The following is a 19,621-nucleotide window of genomic DNA, read 5'->3' on the forward strand; positions in this document are numbered from 1 at the left end:
CTCTTGAACTGGAACTATCTCCCCCCCCCGCCAGTCACCTTTCCGTGCCCCCCTCCCTGCTTACCTGGCCTGCAGGGGCGGTCCTTCCTGCACCGCGTGCGGCTGGAGAGCTCGGCGCAGGAGGTGGGGCAGGGCGCACATTTCCGGCTGACCAGCCCCCCGGGACAGGTGGAGGCGTTGGCACAATCTTCCCGTTGGCACAGCTCTGCAGAGGGCAAAGGGGAGCAGAGAGGGTTGCTCGGGCCGCTGCCAGTTCGGCCACGTAAGCCCCCCACCCGAACACCATGGCCCACAGAAGGCTGGAGAATCAGCTCTCCTGGGAATTATAGGGGTAAAAAGGTAAAGGTAAAGGGACACCTGACTGTTAGGTCCAGTTGCGGATGACTCTGGGGTTGCGGCGCTCATCTCTCGTTATTATTATTATTATTTTGGAGACAGAGACAGCTTGCTGGATCAGGCCAAAGGGGGCCCATTGATTCCAGCATCCTATTCTCATTCAACCAGGTGTAATTATTATTATTATTATTATTATTATTATTATTATTATTATTATTTTATTATTCATACCTCACCCATCTGGCTGGGTTTCCCCAACCACTCTGAGAGGCTTCCAGCACATATAGGTAAAGGTAACCCTGACCATTAGGTCCAGTCGCGGACGACTCTGGGGTTGCAGCCCTCATCTCGCTTTACTGGCCGAGGGAGCCGGCATACAGCTTCCGGGTCATGTGGCTAGCATGACTGAGCTGCTTCTGGCGAACCAGAGCAGCGCACGGAAACGCCGTTTACCTTCCCGCCGGAGTGGTACCTATTTATCTACTTGCACTTGGACGTGCTTTCAAACTGCTAGGTGGGCAGGAGCTGGGACCGAGCAACGGGAGCTCACCCCGTCATTGCGGGGATTCAAACCGCCAGCCTTCTTATTTCACGTATGAGACTACCGTGGCAAGAACGCTACTGGCCCCAAAATGGAAAGAAGCAGACGTCCCAGCAAAGGAAGAATGGATTCAAAAACTTACGGCATATGCAGAAATGGCAAAACTTACCGGAAGAAATCAAGATAAACTTTTTATAAAATACTGGAAATGGTTAATTGACTATTTACAGATAAATTGTAAACGGATAAAAACACTGGCAGGATTATTGTAATGACCAGCAGTTTCATATGAGTATATATAGAGAGAAGATAAATAAATAAGTTAAGTTGAATTGTATATGCAGAAGATATTAAAAATAAATTTAAAGAACCGCAGAAAGAGGGGGAAGGAAGTCGAGTTTTAAAATATCAAAATGATTGTACATCAGTGAAATGTATATATCTGAAAAGTCTAAATATATATATTTTTTTGAGAGGAAGAAGCCATCTGTCATGGATGCTTTAGCTGAGATTCCTGCCTTGCAAGGGGTTGGACCGGAGGACCTCTGGGGACCCCTTCCAACTCTACGATTCTACGATGTCTCGCCCAGCATTATCCCCCCCCGCCCGCTCCCCAGACTGACTCACCGATCTCGATGGAGCTGGTCAGAGCCTCTGGCATCTCTGTGCAGTGGCGACCCCCGTTCTGTGAGGGCAGGCACTCTCGCCGCCGGACCACAACGCCACGGCAGTCCTGGGTGCAGTTGGACCACGTCGCCCATTCACTCCACACGCCGTCCACTGCACGGAAGGGAGACGTGAAAGTGTCAGGGCAGGGTGGGGCAGAGAAACGGACCTCGCAGGCAGCGGGTGGGGTTTCCAGCAAAGGAAATCCTGCAGAACTCTCCTGGTTGGGCAAGCGAGGCGATCAAAGGTCTGGAAACAGAGCCTGATGAGGAACGGTTGAAGGAGCTGGGAGTGTTGAGCCTGGGGAAGAGGAGGCTGAGAGGAGATGGGAGAGCCGTCTTCAAATATCTCAAGGGCTGTCACCTGGAAGATGGAACAAGCTTGTTTCCTCCAGATCTGGTGGTAGGACTCGAACCCATGGATTTAAATGACCAGAAAGACAATTCCAATTAAACATTGGAGATAATTAAGATGATGGATTATGCCAAAATGGCAATATTGACAGAGAGAATCAGAAGCCTAGGAGATAATTAATTTATTAAGGAATGGGGGGAAATTATAGATTATCTTAAAGGTCACTGTACACAGTTAAAAACGTTAGCAGGATTCATATAGCACTTGTAAGGTAATCATTTTGTGGTTACAAAGGGAAATTTGAATATAAATTTGGATAATATTATAAGATGCAGTACATAATGTAGTGCTATGGCAATCACGGGGGAGCGGAGGGAAGTCTTAATTTTGGGCTCAGAAAATAGGGGTCGTCTTATACATGGAAAAATGTGGTATGTCTAAACCACTGAGCCTTGGGCTTGTTGATCAGAAGGTTGGTGGTTCGAATCCCTGTGATGGGGTGAACTCCCGTTGCTCGGTCCTTGCTCCTGCCCACCCAGCAGTTCGAAAGCACGTCAAAGTGCAAGTAGATAAATAGGTACCGCTCCAGCGGGAAGGTAAACGGCGTTTCCGCGCGCTGCTCTGGTTCGCCAGAAGCGGCTTATTCATGCTGGCCACATGACATGGAAGCTGTCTGCGGTCAAACGCCGGCTCCCTCGGCCTATAGAGAGAGATGAGCACCGCAACCCAAGAGTTGTCTGCGACTGGACTTAAAGGCCAGGGGTCCCTTTACCTTTACCTTTTATATATACAGGTGAAAATAAAAAAATTAGAATATCGTGCAATTGTTTTCATTAGCTACCAGAGTTTAATATATGAGATAGACTCACAACATGCAAAGTGAGATATGTCAAGCCTCTGCTTGTTATAATTGTGATGATTATGGCGTCCAGCTGATGAAAACCCCAAAGTTGAGATGGTTAATTTGGGGTTCTCATCAGCTGTGTGCCATAATCATCACAATTATAACAAACAAAGGCTTGAGATATCTCGCTTTGCATGTCGTGAGTCTATCTCATATATTAGTTTCACCTTTTAAGTTGAATTACCGAAAGAAACGAACCTTTCCACGATATTCTAATTTTTCGAGTTTCACCTGTATATGGCCACCTCATGAGAAGAGAAGACTCCCTGGAAAAGACCCTGATGTTGGGAAAGATGGAGGGCATAAGGAGAAGGGGACGGCAGAGGATGAGATGGTTGGACAGTGTTCTCGAAGCGACTGGCATGAGTTTGGCCAAACTGCGGGAGGCAGTGAAGGATAGGCGTGCCTGGCGTGCCCTGGTCCATGGGGTCACGAAGAGGCGGACACGACTGAACGACTGAACAACAACAACAACATGACCCTGAAAAATGGGCAACATCTGGCTGAGAGCACCCATCCCATAGGGCTCCCCTTTGCTTGTCTTTGGGACACCTCTCCCCTGGTTCGGCGCCAAGGGCCCCTGCAGTTGCCCCCAGCTCCATCCTCTGCTTCCTCCCCCTTGCTGCTCCCGCTGTCCTCTCTCCCCCCCCCCAACCTCTCTCACCTGGGCAGGCCACTGCGAAGCACTGCTGTGCCTGGGCTTCCTCTCCCAGGCAGTGCCGAAGGACGTCATCCGCCCGGCGCGTGCAGGACCTCCGGCGCACCTGCAGGCCCGTCCCGCAGGAGCGGCTGCAGGAGCTCCAGGGGGCCCAGGGGCTCCAGAGGCCACAGTCCCGCTCGTCCGAGGGCAGCCAGCGGGAGGACTCCGTGCCGTCGGAGCAGTCGGCCAGGCCGTTGCACACCTGGGGAGGCAGGGGGGAGAGAGAGAGGGCTGGGGGTCACTCGGGGCTCCTCCGAATTCAGCACCTGACCGCACAAATATTGCGAGGAGGCTCAACCACGCCTGGCCTTCGTTGAAGATCTGCTCCGATATTTATGGTGGTGGTGATGAATTCCATCTACTATATGGAAGACCTTCTTTGGAGGTCTTTAAGCGGATGCTTGACAGCCGTCCGTCAGTAATAATAATAATAATAATAATAATAATAATTTATTATTTATACCCCGCCCATCTGGCCGGGTCTCCCCAGCCACTCTGGGCGGCCTCCAACAAATATCAAAATACAATACAGAGTCACAAATTAAAAACTTCCCTAAACAGGGCTGCCTTTAGGTGTTTTCTGAATGTCAGGTAGTTGTTTATTCCCTTGACTTCTGACGGGAGGGCGTTCCACAGGGCGGGCGCCACTACCGAGAAGGCCCTCTGCCTGGTTCCCTGTAGTTTTGCTTCTCGCAGTGAGGGAACCGACAGAAGGCCCTCGGCGCTGGATCTCAGTGTCCGGGCTGAATGATGGGGGTGGAGACGCTCCTTCAGGTATACAGGACCGAGGCCGTTTAGGGCTTTAAAGGTCAACACCAACACTTTGAATTGTGCTCGGAAACGTACTGGGAGCCAATGCAGATCTCTCAGGACCGGTGTTATGTGGTCCCGGCGGCCACTCCCAGTCACCAGTCTAGCTGCCGCATTCTGGATTAATTGCAGTTTCCGGGTCACCTTCAAAGGTAGGCCCACATAGAGCGCATTGCAGTAGTCCAAGCGGGAGATAACCAGAGCATGCACCACTCTGACAAGACAGTCTGCGGGCAGGTGGGGTCTCAGCCTGCGTACCAGATGGAGCTGGTAGACAGCCGCCCTGGACACAGAATTAACCTGCGCTTCCATGGACAGCTGTGAGTCCAAAATGACTCCCAGGCTGCGCACCTGGTCCTTCAGGGGCACAGTTACCCCATTCAGGACCAGGGAGTCCCCCACACCCGCCCGCCTCCTGTCCCCCAAAAACAGTACTTCTGTCTTGTCAGGATTCAACCTCAATCTGTTAGCCGCCATCCATCCTCCAACAGCCTCCAGGCACTCACACAGGACCTTCACCGCCTTCACTGGTTCTGATTTAAAAGAGAGGTAGAGCTGGGTGTCGTCCGCATATTGATGAACACCCAACCCAAACCCCCTGATGATCTCTCCCAGCGGCTTCATATAGATATTAAAAAGCATGGGGGAGAGGACAGAACCCTGAGGCACCCCACAAGTGAGAGCCCAGGGGTCTGAACACTCATCCCCCACCACCACTTTCTGAACACGGCCCAGGAGGAAAGAGCGGAACCACTGTATAACAGTGCCCCCAGCTCCCAACCCCTCTAGCCGGTCCAGAAGGATGCTATGGTCGATGGTGTCAAAGGCCGCTGAGAGATCCAGCAGAACCAGGAAACAGCTCTCACCTTTGTCCCTAGCCCGCCGGAGATCATCAACCAGCGCGACCAAGGCAGTTTCAGTCCCATGATGAGGCCTGAATCCTGATTGGAAGGGATCCAAATGGTCCGCATCTTCCAGGCGGATGCTTGACAGCCGTCCGTCAGGAATGCTTTGATGGTGTTTCCTGCTTGGCAGGGGGTTGGACTGGATGGCCCTTGGGGTCTCTTCCAACTCTAGGATTCTATGATTCTATGATACTGTGTAAAATATAACAAGTGTGATTTAGGTGTTTTCTAGGATTCTATTCTATATCCCCACCTCACCTCCAAGGAGCTCAAGGCAGCGCGTGTGGTTCACTTCCCCCCGTTTTGTGAAGCTTTTTTTTTGGAGGGTGTTATTGGGTTCTTGTTTTAATTATGATTTTATATATTGTGGTTCCCCCCCCCCCCGTGAACCACTCTGAGACCTCCAGGTATAGGGCTGTATAGAAGTTCAATAAATAAATACATTAAATAAGTAGACCAAAACAGTAGGATGTCAAAGCTGGTTGGGGAATAAATTATTATTATTATTATTATTATTATTATTATTATTATTATTATTATTATTAATTCACCAACCAGTTTTGACCTCCTACTGTTTTGGTCTACTTATTTAATGTATTTATTTATTGAACTTCTATACAGCTGCCCAGAGTGGCTGGGTAAACCCAGCCAGATTGGGGGAGGTATAAATTATTATTATTATTATTATTATTAATTCACCAACCAGTTTTGACCTCCTACTGTTTTGGTCTACTTATTTAATGTATTTATTTATTGAACTTCTATACAGCTGCCCAGAGTGGCTGGGTAAACCCAGCCAGATTGGGGGAGGTATAAATTATTATTATTATTATTATTATTATTATTATTATTATTATTATTATTTATACCCAGCCACTCTGGGCAGCTCCCAACAAAATATTAAAAGCACAATTAAAAAGCACACATTAAAAACTTCCCTGGTCTGTTACATCCTTCAACCACTAGTCTCTCTTTCTATGGAAAAGAAGCCAAGCAAGGTCTGTGGGTCTCCCACCCTATTAATAATAATAATAATAATAATAATAATAATAATCAGGTAGGTTGGTCTGACGCAGTCGAAATATATAAAAAATTTGAAAAATTGTCCAGTAGCACCTTAGAGACCAAGTTTGTTCTTGGTATAAGCTTTCATGTGCACGGTATCTGAAGAAGTGTGCAAGTTCGTAACAAGAACAAACTTAGTTGGTCTCTAATGTGCTACTGGGCATTTTTTTTAATTTTTAAAATAATAATAATAATAATAATAATAATAATAATAATAATAATTATTATTATTATTATTATTATTATTATTATTATTATTATTTATATCCACCCTTTATGAAAAGATCCCAGGGCGCTGCACAGCATTAAGAGCACATTTTGCACGGCATCAATAATAAAAACATAATAAAAATCCTAATAACAGAAAGCATAATAATAAAATAATTGTTACAGTCCCCACCCCCTATGGATTAGGTAATGGACAAAGGCCCGGGGTAAAGAGGAATGTTTTTGCCTGGTGCCTAAAGTCATGTAATGAAGGCGCCAGGTGAACCTCCCTGGGGAGAGCATTCCATTAATAATAATAATAATAATAATAATAATAATAATAATAATAATAATAATAATTTATTATTCATACCCCACCCATCTGGCTGGGTTTGCCCAGCCACTCTGGGCAGCTTCCAACAGAGATTAAAAATACATTAAAACATCAGTCCTTAAAAACTTCCCACAGGCAGGGAGCCACCAAAGAAAAGGCCCTGTTCTTGTGTTGCCACACTCCAGACCTCTTGTGGGCAAAAGGAGGATATAGAGAAGGGCCTTGGATGAGTGCAAAATCTGGGGAGAGGTGGTCCTTAAGGCATCACAGTCCTGAGATGTTGGTTCTTTCCCGAAATATTTGAGATCCTTTTTTGCAAATGGGAAAGAGAAATGGATGGGTGGCTGGAATGGACCAGGGATTAGGGTAGTGTGAAATGAGACCTTTTAGGGTGGTGGAGGGGGGGAATGTTCAGGGATGCAGGAGAGGATATATTATTTAATTATATCCTATTCCAACTTGTGTTAACAAGTTCCACAATTTAGCAGAGTAACATTCCCCTTTTAAACTTACACAGCGGATGCGTTTGCTCAGGCTCGCTAAAGCCTCTATAATAATATTGTCCTGGTATTTCCCCCTTTTATTCCCTCCTAAAAGATAAGACACGACACAGTCTTCTATAAAAGTATAAAAGGAGTTTACTTACAGACATCCTGTTCACAATAGGATCCCAGAAGGCAGACTTAGCTTAGAAAAGTTACATACACTTGGAGACTATTGCATAAGGGAGAGAGTTCCTTAGAGGGCGTCTTTGGCTAAACAGATGTAGAGTTCCTTAGAGGGCATCTTTGGCTAAACTAATGTAGTCACAGAGAGAGACGGCGGCCAGTCCTATGCCTTTTGTTACCTGCACAGGTGAGGCCACGCCCACCTCTAGTCACATGTAGAGCAAGTCTGTCCCAGCCCAGGAGAAACAGGAAGTTCCGACTGGCTGGTCCAGACATGCCCTTCTATGTCCACTTGACTGCTCCCGTGTTTCACACCCCAGAGTGGAGGGGGGAACATCTGGGCAGGGGAGATGGAGTGAAAGGCCCCCCCCACAGCCCGCAACCGCACCTGTTTAAAGGCAATGCAGGCGCCGTCCCCGCAGGAGTACTCCATACAGGGTCCCGCTGTCTGGTTCCTTTCGCCAGGACGGACCATGTGGCTCTCTGAGAGGGACAGAAGGAAAAGCCATGAGCATCACAGGGTGGCCAGCAGAGGAGGAGGAGGAGGAGACCCCAGCCGTCCCCACTACCAGACCCAGTCCATTGGGGGCCAGAAGAAGCCTTACCGCAGGCCAGCTCGTCTTCTCCCTGGGGGCAGTCTGGGGAGCCGTCACAAACCCGGGAGACGTTGATGCACATGCGGTTGTTGCAGATGAAGAAGCCTGGGCAGGGCGGGATCTGCGTGGAACCTGCAGCCGGGAAGGAGAAAGGGGGGTCATTCCCGGGGAGAAAGGACCAGGGATGAGCTGGGCACCTGACATGCCCCCCAAGCTCCCTTTGGAGAGGCTGAGGGTGGTGTTATCTTTCGATTCTGCTTCCTCATTTCCCCCATCTTACAGCCCCTTCTCCACATCCACTGCAAAACTCGCCAGCGAACTCCTGACGTACGCACGCCCGCATGCCATTTTCCCTAACGGGCACATTTGCGGGGCCAGGCATAGTCCCCCAAATCCCCGGGGAACCCCTGAGCGGAATAATGACTCAAGACCAGTGCTGTCAAGTATCCCGTTTCCCCCGGGAAACTCCCTTATTTGAAGCTGTTTCCCGCTGCCATCCCTTATTTTTTTATATCCCTTTCATTTCCCGTTTTTCAAAGGAAGCAGCTCCTCTCCCTCCCCCTGCTGGCCAGGGACTGGGAAGACCTTGCCTCCTTGCAGCCTCAAAGCAAGCGGGAGCCATTTCCTGCGTATTTGGCCCCCTGCATCAGCCCCTATCAGCTGCTGCCGAGCCCCCTCAGCTAGACAATAGGGGGGGGGTTCTCACTGGCCTTGCTTCGCAGCCTGTGGTTTTCCTTGGTAGGAATGTGACCTTGAACTCTTATAATTAACGCCTCTTGCTTGGAGGCTTGGCAAACATGTCTGTATGTAGGAACCACTGTACTTGCACAATGTACAAATATGGAGTTTACATTGCTGCTCCGCCCACTTTTGCTTCTGGCTCCGCCCACTACTGCCATGTGACTGTCCCCGGGACGGGTGAGGCTGCTGGTCCCTTATTTTCAAATCCGGAAGTTGACAGCTATGCTCAAGACACGTACTATGGGATTAAAATTGGCCACAACTTTATTAAGATTCAGATGTAGGGAGACCTTGGCTCAGGCGTTGGGCGTTTATCCATCCCAGCCCCCCCAGCCGGGGATCTGGGAGACTTCAGGGTTATCCAGAATGTGTGGGGATTGGGCTGGCTCTGGACCCCCCCCCCCGCCCCATTTGCCTCCGCTGGTGGGGGAGAGCATTGACAACCTCTCAGCTATGCCTCCCCCCAAGACCCCTTTAACGGGGAACCCTGGTATCACCGCCGCAAAGGGGGACCGCCCCCCATTTAGGACGATGACTAAAGGATTCTGGGCAAGGCCTAACCTACGCCTTCTATTGTGCGGCCAGGGCGGTCCCTCCCCTTACCTGGCCAATCCCCCTGGCAACGCCCTCCCCAGGTGAGATTGGACAGTTGACTGAGGTAGGCGGAGACCCCGGGTATCCAGCCTGGGCAGGATGAAGCCAGCCCGAACTACCAGGAGCCGCACTGGGGTCCGGGGGGCTGCGCGTGACCACGCAGAAGTCACCCCCCCAATTGATGTGGGGATCAATTTCCCCCCACAATTCCATTAATCGGAATCGCATAGAATTCGTAGCCCATCTTTCCTCCTGGAGGAGCCCGGGGGTGAGGGAGTGGAACCACAATGTCAACCTTTACAACATTCTGAAAACAATTTCAGCTAAACCATTCCAAAAACAGTTGCAGTGAAAAACATTAATTCATTACGCCTGAGAATAATATTTGAAGGCTATTTGCACTAACCTGCACATTGATAGGCACACCACATTCGAAAATCAGGTTTTCAGAGGAGGGCAATGTTTCACTTCGCAAATTGTTCCAGAAAGGGCTAATTCGAAAGGCTTGCCTTTCCATGTGAACTGGAAGGAATTTCTTCCCCTTCGCCAGTTGATGGGGCCTCATTCCCACAGTCTAGACTTCAGATTAAGCTCAGTGGCTCCCAAATTTTTTGGGGGGGCCCTAAAACTCATCCCCAGTGCCCCCTTCCCTATCCTATAAAAAGCGTTATTTAGAACAACGGTTTGCATGACCCGCTAAGCGAAAATAACAACAGCATAAAATTCAAAAGAACAACAATTAATTGCCCATTTACAGTGGTACCCCGGGTTACGTACTTAATTCGTTCTGGGTTACAGTACGTAACCCGAAAAGGACGTAACCCGAACAATTCGTTCTGCGCATGCACAGACCAAAAAACCCCGACTCCCCCCAAACTCCCCCAAACCGTGAAAATCGCTCTGCGCATGTGCAAATCGCATGCGCACATCCGATTACGCTTCCGGGTTAGCAGAGTTCATAACCAAAAAAGTACGCAACCCGGAGCGTACGTAACCCGAGGTCCGATTGTATTGAAAACCCAATTACAGCTCCTTAGTTTGATCAATTCAACAAAGCTGACGAACTTGATCAGAGCAGGAGACTCTTAATCTCAGGGCTGTGGGTTCGAGCTCCACGTTGGGCGAAAGATTCCTGCACTGCAGGGGGCTGGACTAGATGACTCTCGGGGTCCCTTCCAACTCTACCGTTCTATGTTTCTATGATCCAGCGAAACCAGCCTTAGCCTTTTGGTGCCCAGCTCCAAATTAGCTCCTGTGTGTGCCCTGGAGGCAGGGCAACTTAGAATCATAGACTTGTAGAGCTGGAAGGGGGCCCTTGAAGGTCCTCTAGTCTGACCCTGGCCACGCAGGAAACGTCCACCCAGCCGTTCTCGTTTTCTGCGGAGAGCCCCGGTCGTGGGGGCAGGACCTGCTCACCGCAGGTGTCGACGCTTTCGTCCGAGTGGTCCTGGCAGTGGGGGGCGCCGTCGCACAGCCGGCTGTAGTGGATGCACTCGGCCCCGTGGGCGCAGGGGAACTGGTCCAGGCCGCAGGTGCGGTTGCAGTGGAGCTCGTCGCTGGCGTCCAGGCAGTCGGCTTCGTTGTCGCACACCCAACCGCGCGGCTGGCACTCCCCGCTGTGGCAGTGGAACTCGTAGCGGCCGCAGGGTGGCGCTGCAGGGAGGGGAGAAAGAGAGAGAGAAAGAGAGAGAGAGAGAGAGAGAGGAGGAAATAGGTCAAGGGGCAGTGTCCCATGGGTGCTCTGCCCTCCCTGCCGTCTTCACCTCTGAAATCTCACGAGATCTCACAAGATCTTGCTGGAATCTGCTGCCATTGCAGCCCCTTTGTAAGGGCCGCCAAACAACCCAAGGACAGCAGTACCTCTGGTTGCGAACAGGATCCGTTCCGGAGCCATGTTCGCAACATGAAAAGAGTGCAACCTGCAGCGCCGCATCTGTGCATGTGCGCGATGCAATTTGGTGCTTCTGCACATGCATGAAGTGCCAAACCTGAAAGTAACCCGTTCCGGTACTTCCAGGTTCGGCGCATTCGTAACCCGTGCCGAACGCAACCCGCAGCAAACGCAACCAGAGGTATGACTGTAACAGGGGTGTTCCCATTTCACCCTTGCTTGGGAGAAAAATTCTCCCCAAGGATCCTGTCGGGGGCTGGCTGGACACGGAGGAGTGGGCGCCGGGAGATTGGAGGCTGGCTTGGAAAAAGGGATCTGTGATCTGGGGGAGCCTGTAACAGCCAGGAGAAGAGAGTCAGAGCAGGATTGGAAGGTGAAGCACAGGTGTAGGAAGAGGGAGAGAGGCCAGTCTGCTGTACAGTCCAGGGCTTACCTGCATTTCCCCCCTCCTGCCCTCACCTCTCCTGCCCCACTGTCTCCCGGGACCAGAAGAGGAGTGAAGAGGGAAGAGCATATGCAGCTGGCACACAGGCGTCGTCTTTGCCTGCTTGTGCTTGGGTGGGGAAGATGCACAAGCCGCTCTGTTGCGGCAACGACCTCAATGGGGCAGCTGAGAGACGTAGGACTGGTGGACATGGCTCTCCCTAACTTGTAAGAGCTGTTGGGAACTCTAGATCAAAACACAGAGGCTGACAACAGCTGTGTTAGGGCAGCCTTGGCCCTTCCCACTAGGCAGCGCTACTCAGCACCAGGAAGGAGCTCTGGGTTTCTGGGCGCACAGAGTCTGCTTACCCAGAGTCCTGTTCACGGGGGATGGGTGAGTCACAGGAAGACCGGGCGCCACGGGGGCCACCGGAGGTGTGGTCGGGGGCGCCGGGCAGTGCGGTGGCTTCTCATCGGCGCCTTCGGCACAGTCGCGCATGCCGTCGCACACCTGGGAGCGGCTCACGCAAGAACCATCCGGACAAGGTAGCTGCCCAGGGGCACACGTCACACGGCCTGCGGGGGGAGGAGAGTACGGTGAAGACCAGCCCACCATTCACTCATTCTAGTGCCTCCCTTCAGTCCTCAGAAGGCTTAGTTTGGTCATAATCAAGTCTACCCTTCTAGCTAAAGATAAAGGGAACCCAGACCATCAGGTCCAGTCGTGTCCGACTCTGGGGTTGCGGCGCTCATCTTGCATTACTGGCCAAGGGAGCCGGTGTACAGCTTCCGGGTCATGTGGCCAGCAGAACTAAGCCGCTTCTGATGAACCAGAGCAGCGTACGGAAACAACATTTACCCTCCCGCCGGAGTGATACCTATTTACCTACTTGCACTTTGACGTGCTTTCGAACTGCTAGGTGGGCAGCAGCTGGGACTGAGCAACAGGAGCTCACCCCGTCGCGGGGATTCGAACCGCCGACCTTCTGATCAGCAAGCCTTAGGTCCAGTGCTTTAACCCATAGCACCACCCGCGTCCCAAATATTACCAAAGATGCTTGATAGGACCTTGTACAACATCAAAACCTTGGGGTCCACCTATCGCAGCATTCCCCGCACAGACGGGCAGTGGCTCTCCAGGGTTTGGGGGTCCAGGGGTCTCTCCCAGCCCTAACTGGAGGGGACATTGGGTGGGTGTGGACGGGAGCTGGGACCTTCTGCATGCCAAGCAGCTGCCCCGCGACCAACCTTCGGGGGACGACCGCTCTCACCTGGACAGAAAGCTTCATCCATTCCAGAAGGGCAGTCCTGCTTCCCATCACAAAGCAGAGCTTGGGGAAGGCACCGGCCGTCGGGGCACTGGAACTCCCCAGCCGGGCACACGCAGCCGCTCTCGTCGCTGAAATCTCCGCAGTCATCATGCCGGTCGCAGCGGTGGAGGTACGGCAAGCAGCGGCCCGTTGCGCAGAGGAACTCGCTCGGCCCACAGGGGGACCCACAGCCTGAGAAGAGGTTCTTTTATTATTTATTATTATTTCTGCAATTTATATCCAAAGAGGCACAACATTAAAAGCATAATTTACATAGCATCATAAGAAAAGACAAATTACAAAATCAGAGGGAAAAGTCACAATAACCGTCCCAACACACTTTTAAAAGGCCATGGATTGTGTAATGGCTGAAGGCCTGGTTAAAGAGGAACACTTTTTCCTGGAGCCTAGAGGTATACAATGAAGTCACCAGGCAAACTTCCCTGGGGAGAGCATTCCACAGACAGGGAGCCACTGCAGAGAAGGCCCTGCTCTCGTGTTGCCACCCTCCTGACCTCTCATGGAAGAGGCACACAGATAAAGGCCTCTGATGATGAACGCAGATTTCGGGATGGTTTATATGGGGAGAGGCAGTCCTTGAGGCATTGCGGTCCTGAGCCATTTTGGTCAAAACCAGCACTTTGAATCGGGCCCGGAAGCTAATTGGCAGCCAGGCTGGGATCAGTGTAATATGTTCAAACTGTCTTGCTCCAGTGAGAGACCTGGTTGCCGAATTCTGCACCAGCTGAAGTTTCTGAACCCATTTCAGAAGCTGTCCATATCCTCGGTGCAGCTGATGGAAGGTGCTCCGGGCCACTGAGGCCACCTGAGCCTCGAGCGACAGCAAAGGATCCGGCAATGCCCCCGAGTAATGTACCCGCTCCTTAAGAAGGTGTGTAACCCCATTCAGAGCAGGCGACCTCCCATCCATCTCATCTGGCAAACCACCCACTTATCCGGTTGAGAGAGGACACAGCAGGACCACTGCGGGCTGCCAAACTCCGCCAACCACCCACAAAACCTGCCCAACTCCACCACAACTGCTCCCTCCAAACCTCCTTTCTCAAACTCCAACTCTCCGCTGGCCTCAAAGGTCAGTGCAAAAGCTCGTGGCATTGATAGCCTTTCCCTTTTCAGGGGCGTCTTGCCCATAGAGGCAAGTGGCGCGGGGCGCCGGGGCGTCAAGTTTTGGAGGGCGCCAGGGAAGAGGCGGAGGCTGGATGCGGCACCTCCCGGTTTCAGCTTGCTGCCCTCGCCCGCCTCGCTGAACCAGCACTGCGCCTGGAGCCTCCGCCTCTTCTCCGCTGGAGGAGCCGCCCTCCAACCGCTGCCCGCTTCCTCCAGCCCCGCAAAGCTGCTGGCAGTGCCATAAACAGGTTGGCAACTCTGGGAAAAGGGGGCTGGCGCTGGAGGGATCTTTGTACCATGGTGCCGGATATACTTAAGACGGCCCTGTCCCTTTTCCTGCCATTTTTGCAGCTTTCCTGCTCTTTTCAGCCCATTTCTGCCCTTTCTGCAGTTTAAATCAATTTCCCGGCGCCGCACATATACAAGAGTCGAACACGTCTAAGTGGGGAAACAACTGTATACCCATTTTTATGCACACTTTACTCCAGACAGAATTCTACTTGCCCCCCAGGTCAGCTGGTAATCTCTCCCTGCGCGCACCCCCTGCATTTCAGCTGCTCTGAGTGCCGGGTGGCTCCCCTTGCCCCGTGCTCACCCGCCTCGTCGGAGCGATCCGCAAAGCCGCAGTCCAGCTCCCCGTCGCAGACATGCTCGCGGGGGATGCAACGCCCGTTGGTGCAGCGGAACTCCTGCAGGGCGCAGGCGGGCAGCGGGCAGTCCCTCTCGTCCGAGCCGTCCAGGCAGTCCGCAGTTCCGTCGCAGCGGTATCCCCAGGGCACACACTGCCCGCTGGCGCACGGGTACTGGTGAGGGGCGCAGCTCAAGGTGCAGAACTCGTCCGAGCCGTCCCCGCAGTCGTCCTCGTTGTCGCACGCCCAGGCGCCGGGCACGCAGCGCCCGCCTGTGCGGCAGGCAAACTCCGTCTCGGCGCAGCGGGGAGATGTGGCGCAAGGTTCTAGGGGGGCGATGCACTGCCACAAGCCGGCCTCACAGGAGCTGCGAGAGGGAGAAGCGCCAGAAAGGGCGGGATGGGTGTGAGGTGGGCACTGGGGCCGTCTGAGGCTCAGGACAGTGCTACAAGGAGGTCATGGCATGACAGCTACGGCCATTCCTGGACCGGGAAAAGTCGGCCACAGTAGTTCGCGCATTGCTTACTGCAGGACTGGGCTGCCGCAATGTGCTCTTTGCGGGGCTTCCTTTGCAAAATATATTTACACAGAGCTAAATAAAATATATACAGCGGTACCTCCGGTTGCAGGAATGTGGGTGGCACTGTGGGTTAAACCACAGAGCCGTTTACCTTCCCACCGGAGCGGTACCTATTTATCTACTTGCACTGGCGTGCTTTTGAACTGCTAGGTTGGCAGAAGGTGGGACAGAGTAACAGCATGGGAGCTCACCCCGTCACGGGGATTCAAACCGCCGACCTTGCAATCGGCAAGCCCAAGAGGCTAGGTGGTTTAGACCACAGCACCACCCGCGCCCTGCTTTTTACACTCCCCTGTAAAAGTGTCGTGGGTCTGAGCAGTCTCTCGCTTGGGCTACTGCAATGCGCTCTACGTGGAGCTACCTTTGAAGGTGACCCAGAAACTACAACTAATCCAGAATGCGGCAGCTAGACTGGTGACGGAGTGGCCGCCGGGACCACATAACACCGGTCTTGAAAGACCCTACATTGGCTCCCAGTACGTTTCTGAGCACAATTCAAAGTGTTGGTGCTGACCTTGAAAGCCCTAAACGGCCTCAGTCCAGTATACCTGAAGGAGTGTCTCCACCCCCATCGTTCTGCCCGGACACTGAGGTCCAGTGCCGAGGGCCTTCTGGTGGTTCCCTCCCTGTGAGAAGCCAAGTTACAGGGACAGTGGCGTAGGAAGGGCGGGGTGTAGGGGGCGCTCCGCCCCCGGTCCCAGGGGAGGGGGTGACACTCCCCGGCCCTTCCCCCGCCGCCTGGCACCCCGTCTGTGCTTCTTTACGGACGGGGCTGCCCAACCCGCCACTCACTCACCGGTTCGCAGCAGCGCTGGCCGGATCCACTACGCATGCCTGGAAATTCCAGGCAAGCGCAGTTCATCTGATGTGTCGTGGCGTCACGACGCACATGCCGTGATGCCCCGCCCCCAGGGGGTGCCTCTGCCCCGCCACCCCGGGCGGTGAAGAGGCTTCCTCCGTGCTTTACAGGGAACCAGGCAAAGGGCCTTCTCGGTAGTGGCACCTGCCCTGTGGAACTCCCTCCCACCAGATGTCAAAGAGGAAAAACAACTAGGAGACATCTGAAGGCAGCCCTGTTTAGGGAAGCTTTTAATCTTTAATAGATTATTGTATTTTAACATTCTATTGGAAGCCGCCCAGAGTGGCTGGGGAAACCGAGCCAGATGGGCAGGGTATAGATAATAAATTATTATTATTATTATTATTATTATTATTATTATTATTATTAGGTGTATGCATTGGTAGGTAGACCATTCTTCCCATCTGCCCTGCTCCAGCCAGCTTTTACGGACTTACCAGTTCCTGCATTCCTGCATCACCAGGGCTCCCAGTGGGAAGAGATTGCCCTCCCAGTAGCAAGGGCACTCGGAGGGGTCGATGCAGTGGCCCCCTGGCAGGGAAGGAACAGCAGAACATTCTTTATGTATGCCACAACAGCTGCTAGGATCTTAATAGCTAAAAACTGGAAAACTGGAGAACTACCAACAGTGGAAGATTGGCAGATGAAGTTGATTGAATATATGGAACTCGCAGAACTGACCGCGAATCTCCGAGACCAGAGGGAAGAAACGGTGCAGGAGGATTGGAAGAAATTCAAAGACTATTTGAAACGACGTGAAAAGATAGGCATTTGAAATTAAAATCAGAGGATACATAAGGCTACAGTAATGCCAGAAGTTAGATTAAAATAGGATATAAGAAGTAGCTAGAAATATGTTATGTTGATTTTTATTAGGATTAAGATTAGAGTTAAATGTTGATTAATGTTTATAATGATAAAGATTAGAGGAGAAGGAAGATTCTACAATGTTATAAAGTTACTAAAGATGATTAGAAATGAATGCAGAAGAGAGGATGTGAGGAAGTCCCAAAATAATGTTAGAAATAAGATAAGGATAGGTAAATAAGTGTGTATTTGTTAAGATTTTTGTATTTTTTTTGTAGTTTTGTAGTTTTTTTTGTAGTGTTTGTTGTATTAATGGTAAAATTTAATAAATTTTTATGGGAGAAAAAGGAACAGCAGAATATCAGAAGACCCCTGTTGGATCAGGCCAATAGCCCATCCAGTCCGGCAGCCTCTTCTCACCGTGGCCGGCCCCAGGTTCGAATCCCGCTAGCGGGACCAGAGCACAAGAGCAACGCTCTCACCTCCAGCAACAGGGGCTCAGAAGCGTTGCTGCCTCCAAGTGTGGGGGGCAGATCACAACTGTCATGGCTGGTAGCCCTCCTTAGCCCTCTCCTCCCCAAGCAGAGCTCCTGGGGCAGATCTCAACGCTTGCGGGAGCGCTGAAGGGTTGCCGCAGGAATGGCAGAGAGGCGTTTCAGTTTGCACCCAGCTGGATAGCTTAGTGGGTAGAGCACGAGACTTGTAGCCTCAGGGTTGTGGGTTCGAGCCCCACGTTGGGCAAAAGACTCCTGCATTGCAGGGGGTTGGGCTAGATGACCCTCAGGACCCTTCCAACTCTACAATTCTAGGATTTTCATCCATCCATCATGGCTGGTGACCAGGTAGTAGCCGCCCAGAGATGGAAGGATGATCAAGTTCCAACCAGAGAAGAATGGATAATCAAGATGATGGACTATGCCGAAATTGCAAAATTGAGAGGGAGAATCGGAAACCAATTTAATAAAGAATGGAAAAAAATTGTAGATTATCTTAAAGAACACAGTTACGGGTAGGTAGCCATGTTGGTCTGCCGTAGTTGAAACAAAATAAAAAATTAAAAAATTCTTTCCAGTAGCACCTTAGAGACCAACTAAGGTGGTTCTTGGTATGAGCTTTCGTGTGCATGCACACTTCTTCAGATACACACGAAAGCTCATACCAAGAACAAACTTACTGGGTCTCTAAGGTGCTACTGGAAGGAATTTGTTTTATTTTTTTATTTTGTTTCGACTTAAAGAACACAGTTAAAAACGTTAGCAGGATTAACGGAACACTTGTAATGTAATAATTCTATGGTTATAAATGGATATTTGAATACAATTTGGATAATGTTATTGGGATGCAGTATAAAATGCAGTACTATGGAAGCCACAGGAGGGTGGAGGGAAGTCCAAGGATTCAGGGAATCCTAGATACGTATAAAACTGACTATAAAAATATGTATATTTGAATGTAAACAATATTTGTAAAAACAATAAATAAATAAATTTAAAAAGGCAGGATGGAAGAAGCAGTCTAGTGCTGCTCTTCCCAAACACCAGCTGACCCTTTGCAACCTTCTTCAGCACAGGGACCCAACGCCTCTTAGAATAACAGAATCGTTGAGTTGGAAGGGACCCCCCAAAGGCCATCTAGTCCAACCCCCTTTGATGCAGGAGCCGCAGCGAAAGCATCCATAATAGTTGGTCCCCCGACCTCTGCTTAAAAGCCTGCAAGAGGCCACCACCTTCCAAGGGAGCCCGATCCTTCCACCTCACACCCTTCCCCTGCCAACCCCCCCCCCCAATCTTACCATGCAGCACTTTGCCCTCTGGGCAGAAGCATCCCTCCACGCAGGAAAGGGCCTCACCGCTGCAGTGCTCGGCCCCCTCCAGGCCAAAGTTCTTGCAGGTGGGGGGGCAGGCTGGGCCGCAGGCGTGGTACTCCAGCCCATAGTCACACTGCATGGCTGAGCAGGGAGAGAGGGGAATCCTTGTTTGCTTACTTATTTATTACAAAATTTACTGGGATTTAAAAAGATCATCACCAAGCATAAAAGTGCTGTTTTGAGATGCAGGCAGGGCCAAACTTGGACCTCCAGCTGTTCTGGGACTACAACTCCCACCATCCCTAGCTAACAGGACCAGTGGTCAGGGATGATCATAGAATCCTAGAGTTGGAAGAGACCACCAGGGCCATCCAGTCCAACCCCCTGCCAAGCAGGAAACACCATCAAAGCATTCCTGACAGGTGGCTGTCAAGCCTCCGCTTCAAGACCTCCAAAGAAGGAGACTCCACCACACTCCTTGGCAGCAAATTCCAGTGCCGAACAGCTCTTACTGTCAGGAAGTTCTTCTCTAATGTTTAGGTGGAATCTTCTTTCTTGTAGTTTGAATCCATTGCCCCCTGTCCGCTTCTCTGGAGCAGCAGAAAACAACCTTTCACCCTCCTCTATATGAAATCCTTTGATATATTTGAACATGGTTATCATATCCCCCCTTAACCTTCTCTTCTCCAGGCTAAACATACCCAGCTCCCTAAGCCGTTCCTCATAAGGCATCGTTTCCAGGCCTTCGACCATTTTGGTTGCCCTC

At 51.2% G+C, this 19,621-nt stretch overlaps 1 protein-coding gene across 1 annotated transcript in view; it reads right to left on the bottom strand.

Annotated features, from left to right (window-relative positions):
• The window catches only part of LOC117055462 (SCO-spondin-like), a 185,017-nt gene that overhangs the window by 114,344 nt on the left and 51,052 nt on the right, over positions 1-19,621 (bottom strand). Inside the window, exons 26-36 of the mRNA XM_033164998.1 lie at positions 18,841-18,996; positions 16,679-16,772; positions 14,769-15,169; positions 13,007-13,237; positions 12,105-12,311; positions 10,838-11,074; positions 8,096-8,218; positions 7,879-7,973; positions 3,466-3,703; positions 1,505-1,657; positions 65-205 (exon numbers count right to left, since the gene is read on the bottom strand). Coding sequence (XP_033020889.1) covers positions 65-205; positions 1,505-1,657; positions 3,466-3,703; positions 7,879-7,973; positions 8,096-8,218; positions 10,838-11,074; positions 12,105-12,311; positions 13,007-13,237; positions 14,769-15,169; positions 16,679-16,772; positions 18,841-18,996 — 2,076 coding nt within the window. The remainder of the gene's footprint in view (positions 1-64; positions 206-1,504; positions 1,658-3,465; positions 3,704-7,878; positions 7,974-8,095; positions 8,219-10,837; positions 11,075-12,104; positions 12,312-13,006; positions 13,238-14,768; positions 15,170-16,678; positions 16,773-18,840; positions 18,997-19,621) is intronic.

Source organism: Lacerta agilis, chromosome 12, assembly GCF_009819535.1.
Source record: "Lacerta agilis isolate rLacAgi1 chromosome 12, rLacAgi1.pri, whole genome shotgun sequence".
NCBI classification, from domain to species: domain Eukaryota; kingdom Metazoa; phylum Chordata; class Lepidosauria; order Squamata; family Lacertidae; genus Lacerta; species Lacerta agilis.